Source organism: Orbicella franksi, chromosome 8 (genome assembly GCF_964199315.1).
Source record: "Orbicella franksi chromosome 8, jaOrbFran1.1, whole genome shotgun sequence".
NCBI classification, from domain to species: domain Eukaryota; kingdom Metazoa; phylum Cnidaria; class Anthozoa; order Scleractinia; family Merulinidae; genus Orbicella; species Orbicella franksi.
This window is the reverse complement of record NC_138152.1, coordinates 18,415,711-18,426,005: the sequence shown is the minus strand read 5'-3', so window position 1 is coordinate 18,426,005 and position 10,295 is coordinate 18,415,711. Positions and strand designations below refer to the sequence as shown.

General features: G+C 39.1%; 1 protein-coding gene across 1 annotated transcript; it reads right to left on the bottom strand.

The window, feature by feature from the left end:
• Positions 1-1,418: 1,418 nt before the first annotated feature.
• LOC145495204 (uncharacterized) lies at positions 1,419-9,550 on the bottom strand. Its single transcript, XM_081474787.1, has 3 exons — positions 9,517-9,550; positions 8,719-9,416; positions 1,419-7,166 (listed from the first exon to the last, which is right to left on the bottom strand). The coding sequence occupies exons 1-3, from the start codon at positions 9,517-9,519 to the stop codon at positions 6,437-6,439; spliced, it is 1,431 nt and encodes a 476-aa protein (XP_081330913.1). The 5' UTR covers positions 9,520-9,550; the 3' UTR covers positions 1,419-6,436.
• Between the last annotated feature and the right edge of the window lie 745 nt (positions 9,551-10,295).

Sequence of the window (10,295 nt, the reverse complement as noted above, 5' to 3'; positions counted from 1 at the left end):
GATACTAATGTTATAGTTACATCATTTTAGCTGTATTATATTTTTCGTAACACCATGTACTCATATGGGAATACTGAAATAAATTGGTGTTGTTGTTGTTGTTGAAAGCACCCAAAAGATTAAGCTTTATATAAGCTGGTTGAAAGGTATAAAATGAACAAAAACAATTACATCGACAAAAGCAGTGGGGGATGGGGGACAAAATGGTGGAATAGCCCTATATCTAGTTTTGTAATGTCTACAGGCTTTTCTCAAACCTGAATGTACAAAAACCATCATTAGATGTTCCAGATAAGCTAATTAAAATTGCTGCAGAGCCATTATGGAAGCCCCCAGCACACATATATAACCACTCGATAACAACTGGCATAGGACTTTTATTTTTTTCTTGGCGTTTTTCTTAACATGGTTGTAACCACTTCAAGAGGCCAATTGCTACCCTATACCCTGGTTACCACACACATATTTTTTTTATTCTTTCCATAGCCATATGCAAAATAGATTTCTCTTCTCATATTTATTTAATTATAATACTGATGTAAATTAATTCTGTAAATAATGCACAATAAAAGTTGATCGATTGATTTAATTTGACAGTTTAATGATCTGTTGATTGTGCAAGACCCTTTTTTGTAAAAAAAAAAATAGAACAGAATGGGGTTACTTGAAAAAATGAGGACATGAAAGATCATATGAAAGTGAGCATCTTTATTACATTCCTTGCAAGGAAACATGAGCAAAACTCCAATATAACAAAACTTTCCTGAGTTCAACAGATTTTTATTCTGCTGCAGCTTACAAACCTATGTAAATAACCAGGAAGTAAATAGTTCTTACCATTAAAAAATTTTCCCTTCATCTATCAGCACGAATTATATTTAAATTCTCTGGTCAGTGACGCAATTTCCACGGCTGATTTCCACAAACGCTTCCGTATGTCCATAAACAAATTTTACCGTGTCATCGATAGACGTAATACATGCCGTATCCTGATTACTTTGCTTGAAAGCTTTCACAACTGCACCTCGCTCTTTAAACTTCTCCTTTTTATCGAATATGAAGAGAAGAAACAACAAGAACACAGCTATCGATTCCTGAATTTTTCTGGACGGTCCACCACAAAATGCCCGCCAAACCCGTTGGTAAAATATTACACAAGCTGGCAATCGTGTTTGAAGCGGCGACGGCATTTAAGGCTGCTTTCTACTCTCTTTTTAACTCTAAATCACCTAACTTCAGCGAAGTGAAAACACATGTCAGCGTTCCGATCTGTTTACATCTGAAGAATACTCTCTATTCCTCTCTCCCCTCCCTCAGGATTAGTTTCTGAGCATGAGCAGATATACAGGCCAAAATTACGCATGCGTTACCGGATGTCCGTGATTTACGGACATCCGGTAATGGCTGCTGCCAGAGCCCTCCGTTTCTCTGACCACGTGACCAAAAGAAACGGAGGCTCTGGGGACGAGAATGGTGCCATTCCTCACATCATATCTACAACTCGCTCTTGCGCATGCACGCAATTCACGAGTTAAAAACGGAGAAGTGTATGCGCCTGAAACTTCTTGTATGAAGGGAACTTCTCTTCAATAAAACAGCTCTATAATCGGAAGGTTCGAGATTTTGCTATGGCTTTGGGGGCCCGAAAAGTTTCCAGGGCTTTTGAGAAATGGGCCCCAGGAGCCTGTTCGCAGGCTAGGTAAAAGCAGATTGGTGGGTAATTTTTATGGACGCATTTTACAACAAGAACTAATTAAATGCAATAGTTGTTGATCAAATTGAGTATAGTTTCGTTGGTTTTGACATTCCAAGAAACCACTTCAAATTTTTATTGATCTAAACAAACCAGACCTCTGAAAGAGAGTATAGATTTAAGGGACGTTGTTACAGAAAAAGTAACTTTCTGAAAGAAGCAAAATTTACCTCTGTAAATTGTGCAATCTGTTTTAACAACATACCGTCCCATTTTCTAACTTATAATTTGATTGGTTCTTTAATAAAACCCCCAATGTGACTGGTTTTCGATCGTCCAGGAAACATTCCCCTTCCACCCAAACAATGTTGATTTTTTATTTCTAAGACTATGAATATCACAGCACTTTGAACTAGGGAGCCTGGGGTATCAGAGAGTCATCACTAGATGCACATGAAACATAATTGAACTAAAAAACCTAAAAACCACTTGTATCTCGTGACATTTTTTCCACACGCCCTATCCAGGAAAGAACCTCAATATGGTTTTGCATACTTCCATATGGAATGATAGAAATGCAAAATTTCCATCACCATGTCTAATTTCCACGAGGGACATTAATTGTGTCCATTTTGACGAGCAAGTTTGTCACATCCAACAAACTTTCTAGAATACTACTGACAACAAGAATTCAGTGTTTCATATACAGTCGAAGGTGGTCACATACAAGAATGGGCTCTCATTGTTTCAGTCAGTATGTGACGTTTTCCAACTGCTTAAAATTGAGGCTTTTGTAGTAGAATTTTAATGTTCTCTTCAATGATCTTTAATTTTAAATTGCACAACTCTCATTTGATAAATGTCAGGCGTAGGTTTATCTTTTCAATGCAATTATTGCAGGGAACATGCAATCTAGTTTAGTAGGATAAGATTAAGATAGCCTTATATGACCCTAAGGTGGAGTATTTCAACACCAATTTTCGTTACACCTGTGCCAAACGTTCAGTTAGTAGACAGCTACATGTAATATGCATCAGCATGCTCACTTCCCTCCTCTTCCACTGAGATCCTTGAACAGGCTAATTTTGCATCCAAGATGGTTTTAGAATTCAAAATGTTCCATGCCCCAGAGGTTGCGCAAGGAGCCATGTTAATCTGATTTGATTAATTTGCAGTTCAACTTGCCAACATGGAGGCTTTCTAGACTAAAATTTAAAACTTTAGAAAAACTCTGACAAATATGATTTTTTTTAAATTCCCTTTATTGGAATGCTTGAACATATTTGCAACAAATTACAGTTGAACACCGATAACTCGAACCCTCGATAACTCGAATTCCCCGCTACCTCGAAGCAATACTGATTTCCCTTGGATTTGCCTCATATATTTACTGTAATTTTAACCCCTATAACTCGAAACCCCGCTAACTCAAAGCAATTTTTACTTACCTTCAGGTACTTTTCTTTGTAATTTTACCCTCGATACCTCGAAGTCGATTTTCACTTTTGCGGACCAAACAGAGCGAGTCCCAGATGTCATCTCTCCCGAAGTCAGTGTAGCAACCGTAACCGAATGTGACTATGACGTCCTCACCCTCGAACTCCGACTGGGGCTGTCAGACCAAAACATTCTCGCAGAATTTAGCTCTTTGGGGGATAGTGGGGCAGAAGGCGATGATGGCTTGATTATCGAAGAACCGCCCCCACCCAAAGGACCTTCCAAACATGAAGTGTCAGCGGCAATTGATGTGCTTCAAACATACAGTCTGTTTTTAAACAATCAGTTTGTTGACTTAAACTCCGGCATTGAGAAGTTGTGCAACATTATTGACAGAGACAGAATGGCTGCTAAACGCCAGGGACTTATGACACTATTTTTCAAATCAATCATGTGAATAGATTTTTCAACAAATGTTAAAGTGAGATTTAGCGCCAAACATTCTGAAGAGCGGCTACTTTATATTTCATGCTTTTGTTTTGTTTCCTTGGTTTGTTTTGTCGTTTTGATGTTCTTACATTGCTAGAAATCTTACACTGAAAACATGTATAAGCATAAAACCTTTTTAATCAAGTTTTTCTGGTCTTTTTGTTAAAACAAACCCTATAACTCGAAACCCCGATAACTCGAAGTAATTTCAATTTCCCTTGGCAATTCGAATTATCGGGGTTCAATTGACCAATTTCGATATATTAAAATTCAGCCTAACATAATAGACCTCAGCACGAGGCTCTGGGGAATAAACCCCACAAACGCTGTAGTTATTCCCCAGAGCCTCATACTGAAGTCTACTGTTTTAGGCTGAATTTTGATATATCGAAATTGTTGCGTTCGTAGGACGCAGTCCTAATGCAGACTTGAGTCAAGTTTCATGGGACGGTTCACCTTGGTACGATCTTGCGACACCGATTTGGCCGCCCCGTAGCAGGGGCGAAACGAATGACATTATCGCCAAACCATGTGGTGTACATTTCCTGTCCATCTGCTACGTCATTCTTGTTCTCTTTTGTGGCTTCTTTCGTTGTTTTCAACGTTTTGGAGTCTTCTTTGAACTGGTTTTTCATTCTGATTGCATTCGACAGGAAAAGGGAATGCAGGCCATTTGCAGACTAAAAGTGATATTTTTTGGCCGGGCGAAAACAAATTACATCATCGCAAAGCACGTGTAAACGAGATCATTTGCCTTTTAGATCATTCGCAATCGCTTTTTTGTTGTTTTGATTCTGGACCGTGAGTGGCCTCTTTTGTCAGGATGCGACATGACGCGCTTTCATTGCAGAACTGCCGTGGGACAACTATTACTAATTCTGTTCACGACCACAACTTTGAATCGCCTTGGCTTTCGGATGTTAACCGTGGGAACAGCTATATTTCATTGGCTATATTAAACTCCCGGACAAACTCCGTGCGACTGGCAACAATTATTATTTCCGCTGATGAATAAAAATAAGTCAGCAGTTACATTGCTGTTCCTTAGTTCTGGCTTACTCTTGTACATTCTCGTCCCCATAGCCCTTTTCGCTCCTCTTAGCCGGTAGGGCCTTGGGACGAGAATAACCCTTCGATTCTCGTGCCAAGGCCCTGCCGGCTAAGAGGAACGAAAAGGGCTATGGGGACGAGAATGACTCTTGTAGGTCTTGGCCTCAGAGTATTCTTCCGTCGATTCAATTTTGACCTTTGCGGGATACAGATTAAACTATTTGTGGCCACTGGAACTATTAAAAAGGCTGGATTTAATGAAAAACCGCGTTTCCTGTAGCATTTAAAGAAACCGGAAGTGCGCCCGATATATATTGCAAGTTACCCTATCAGCGCGTGCGCAATTTACACTACCAGCGCACTTCGGTAAGATCAGAGAAAGCCACACGGAGTTAGTTTTTCTCTTTCTATTGCTCTTGTTTTTGTCTTTTTCTTATTTTGTCTCTGCTTGTACATTTTTTACTTTGCATTTTGTGAAACACAAAGAAAAACATCTAAAATGTAAGCGAATTTGGAAGTTATTGAGTTGTTTTTATTTTCCGCGCTCAGGCTGACGTAAGTAACCGGAAGTGAAATTTCATTAACCGATCCAGGCGCGCGCTCGCGCGCGTGTGGCTTTGTTTGATCTTACCATGGATAGTACTACTACCCATGATCTCACCGAAGTGCGCTGGTAGTGTAAATTGCGCACGCGCTGACAGGGTAACTTCCAATAGATATTGGGCTCACTTCCGGTTTCTTTAAATGCTAAAGGAAACGCGGTTTTTCATTAAATCCAGCCTTTGCATTTTTTCTGTATTAGTCACAGGACCATGGGCGTGGCCTGATGACGTCATCACTAGTGTTACTGATCATGAAAAAGTTGAAACACATGAAATAACTCTGAACTACCTAAAAATGATGAGGTTATAATAAAAAAATTAAGGATGTTTTTAGCGGGTTATATTGTTGCTTTGGTAACCTATTGTGTCACGAAAATGATAACATGTTCATCAATGATTGGGCAGTTTTTGATACCATGTTTGTAGCATAAACTGATAGAGAGTGGTTATAATGACCCATCAAAATCTAAGTCATGGAAAGTACTAGAAACTGTTTTGCAAATTTTACATGCTGGCTATGGTACAAAAATGTTATGACTTCATACATTACTGTTTTATCTCCAAGTGATCCATACATGAACAAAAAGGAACTTGGTTTGCCCTTGTGACCCTCTAAGTATGGAGTAATGGCTCTCCTGTTTTATTTCATTTTTTCAGTTGTTTTTCATTTTCCTTACAGTGTATAATCTCTTGTATGCAGACAGGCAGGTAGGCATGTATGTTATAAGAGGGTTGGTTTTCTAATTCTTTGTAAATAATAGCTGTTAAAGTAATGCACAGGTAAATTAAGGATTCAGTGAGAGTAGTAAAACCTTACCCTCATACAGCTACATGAATGAAGCAATTATTTTCAATCACACGTTCTGTAGGAAGCTGTTCAAGCAGACACCAGAAGAATTCCTGACACAGTCTACTGGCTTGACTTTACACACATACAGACTTATACAATGCAAACACAACAACTATCAAACTTACTATCAACATCAATATCAGTTATTGCTACTACCCATAACGATGAACGTCTTGCATGTTTCAATGTAATTAGGACTGCCTGCGTGAAAGAACACTGACATTATCACTATAATCATGGCTGCCAAAAGTTTAACCGTCATTGCTAGCCATTTTAATCAATATGTGTTCATAACACTTCTGCTGTGTGCTTGTCTTATGGATTCACTAAGGCTGGTGGTAATTCTAAATTATTAGGAGTGACATCAGCTGTTCCTAAAACTTCCCCACATGGGATTAAATGCCATTGTGTTAAAGCACGGCTGACTTCCCACCCACGTGTTGGTTCACTCTGTTGCAGTGATGTTTCCATGGAGGTTTCTCTTCTGCCGGCCATCCAGCCTTCTAGATCAACATCCTGAGACTTGTTTAAATCATTAGAACTATCACAGGCTGAAGAAAATGGTCCAAGAAAAATGGCAACCAGACGTTGAAGTCTTTCTTTTAACACAGCATCAATTGAAGGGATGTTCTCTAAGAACAATGGAATAAATGTCGCAGAATACAGTGTTGGATTATCCAGTGCAGTTCTCAACAAGTTCACCCAAGGCAGATCACCAGTCAATACCAGAGAAGGTTCTCCCTTTGATTCCAAAAAGTGCTTTACCCATCCAGCATATCCATGAGAAATAACCTCAGTTTGACTGCCAGGAACATCTAACTGATTCTGAAGGAAGTAAAATATGACAGAGGCAATAAATTCTGAAGATGCTTTATCAAGTGCTTCTATTAATGGCTTCCACATGTTGATAATCTCTACTGGAACATCAGTAATGAATGAAGCAGAAGGGCTGTGTTCTGTTGGCCACCTGATTTTCAGTGTATCCAGCTGTTCACAAGAGGGAACCAGCATGCCTCTGTGATACAAAACACTTGGCACAAGGGACCTGAATTAACAAATCAATTAATCAGAAATATAACAGTCACTCTTGACTTGGATGGTTTACAGGCATTATTGTACCATTATTTTGATTATGCTCAGACAGAGAAGTTGAAAAATCAAAATTATAACCACATCAAAGTCTCTTAGCTACCAAAAGAAAAATTTATCATTCAGCCTGACTTGTAAAAAACACCGTTATTTGTAACCTCATGAAGCAAGATAACAATAATGCATACAGACATGACTAATCATGACAGTTCTGCACACAACTTAAGCAGCTGTGAAATTAAAGCCTGAAAAAAATTCAAGTGAATTCATATATTCTCTTGTATTCTTCACCATCTATGGGTATATTACGAATGAATATGAAGTGAACATACAAAAATCGCTCTTTGAGAAAAAATATTTCGAAACCAAAAATTTGTATGTACAAGTTACTGCTAGCTACTGTCCAAATTTGAGGATAAACGAACAAATTCCCGTTGACTTGTAGCTTTCAAAAGGTGATTCAGATATTCCTGAAAAATTTGACAATTCATTTATTTCAAAATTCTTGGTATAGTATGATAGCCAGCTCTATAAGCTTTAATTTTATCTGCAGTTTAAACTGGACCATCCAGCTTCATCGCTTGGACGCAAGGTACCTCTAAAGGTATACGGTACCCTTAACTGCTAGTCAAAAACAAACCAGGCAAGCGATCAAAAATCAACTTTCATCAATCGCCTTTGTCTTGCTAAAATCTGAACACAAAAAAACTTAATAAACTTAAAACTTAAAAAACTTAATAAACCTCTGTGCCTTTGGGAATTGAACCTTATAATCATGCAGATAAATATATCTTTCTTATGTATGATTCTTAAGCTTTGCCAGGGTTTTTTTTACGGGGGGCAGGGGGGGGGGGGGGTTGGTTAAATGAATGACTGTACAGAGGTGCCAAAGAATGTTAGTTATTTGGGGTATATAGATGCCTTAAAGGCTGAATGCATCTCACTTTTCTGATCAGTTAGCTAGACAGTGCCATATTGTTCAAATACAAAATTCTGGAAAACACGACGTTAATGTGGCCATGAAGTGACTTTTCACTGACCATTAAAGGTGAGACTTCGCAACACATACCTTGAGACATTTTTTTTCAGATCACATATTAATATAAGAATCAAATTGCTGTGAATTCAAACTTCTAATATACATGTAAACAGCGGTTTTACTAGTGGTCAGTGCAAAATGCCAACTGCACACAGCACACTGCACACTGCACACTGCAGACCAAGGGTGAATGCATTTTAATGTATATTGTGTTACCATTTCCATGATCGAGAGGAAATAACTGGACATAAACTTAAAAAGTCTGCAGTCTACATTTTACCCCTGGTTTGCAGTTTGCCTTTTTCCACCAGTCTGCAGTTGGGAATCTGCATTTCACACTGACTGGTTTTACCACACCTATTTACTTAAAAGTAAATAAGTGAGTTTGTATAAGGCAGTAGAGAGAATATCACAAGACTGCACTCTTAAATTAAATGGTAGGCACAGCAGTGCACCACCTTTCCCTTACCATAAATTGCTCATGGATATCAAGCTTGTAATCTCGTTTGATATCTCTGTCAGTTCACTGTTGCTCTTGAACTTAGTTACCTTCTTTCTTTTTAGAACATGCCTCAAGGCAACATCTCTATATTTGTTGAGCAGCTGCTGTAGTTTCTCCATGCTATCCTCGTGCATGTTAAGCTGAGCCTCCCAGTATTCATCCTGCAACCACGACAAACTAGCCCGTAAGCCACAATGCAAAGTTTCCATTGATGGCAAGCTTGAATGTGTTGCTTCGTGCCTCAAGTCAATAAGCCAACCAGGTAAACCAATTTCTTCTCCAATTGACTGCACTGAACGTGCAAACTTTCCTTTTTGAACTTGATCGACCATTCCATTGACAAAGCGAACTATTGCCATTGCTAAAGTCAATCGCCCTTCGACGGCCCTTGTTCTTAAATCCACCAGTCCTAAATGAGCCGAAATAAGGTTTGCTGTACTTTCGATTGCGAGGGGAAGTTTACCCACACTTCGGCTTTTCCATGCAGCTACACGATCTACTGCTTTCCTTTGAGCATCTGGTTTGTCAAAGTTGAACAACGTTCTATAGACATATAACCATTCTTCGCGGTTTTGCCAGCACACTACACGTGCTGTGGAAGCCATTTTGTGCAGCACGTTTAAAACATGTAGAGCGTTAAGTTCCCACCTGAGCAAACCGTGAGCCTATAGCATGTAATAATGGTAAGTGATACAACTAAGCCTCGTACAAACGTGAGGGAAAAAATTGACAAACATCCAAAAACACAGAGAGTTTCGTACATACCATGTGTACTGCAAGAACAACAGGGGCACTTTTTAAAATACCTCATGTACGTTATACTGTTGCGTCACCACAGGCAGCCCAAGCTCTCTATGAACCACACAAGCAACACATATATATGGCATCGAATTATAAGGGTTTATGTGGGATTTTCTACAAGATATCCATGGAGGTAGTTAAAAGTGTAAATTCTCAATAAAAATGGCTTACCTTATTCCATACGTGTCTTGTTAGCTCCTGGTGTGGTTATTTTACCGATTTAACTTGATTCAAGCGACTTTTTTGAATTCCGGTGTTTCTTTCATAAAGAGAGGACAAGGCGAAACAACCTCGTTCCCACGGTCTCTTATCTTACCGTCCCCTGGAGCGAGCGAAGAGAGACCCTAGTTGGGTCTGGCAGCGCAATTTCATCCCGTAGTAGTTGTTGTTTGTCCTTTGAATGCACTCGATCAAATTGATGCAAAAAACATAAGAACGTCTCTAGGAAAACGTATAGCTTTCCCAAAGTAAAGCTAGGGCAGTCTCCAAAGAAAAGCTGGACGAAGATAAATATGATATTCGTGCAACGCACTGTGCTTGCAAACAGTACTAATCAAATAACCGGGCCCGGCGTCACCTGCGGCGTCACAATATAGAATGCAAGTAAGCAATATCACGGTTCACGGAATATTTTAATCTTTGTCCCTGGAGAGCCAATACTTAGAGCCTTAAAACATATCTTGCAATAGAAACGAACCTAAACAAAGTATAAGCCTGGCATGGCAAATTACAGAGGTGTCAAA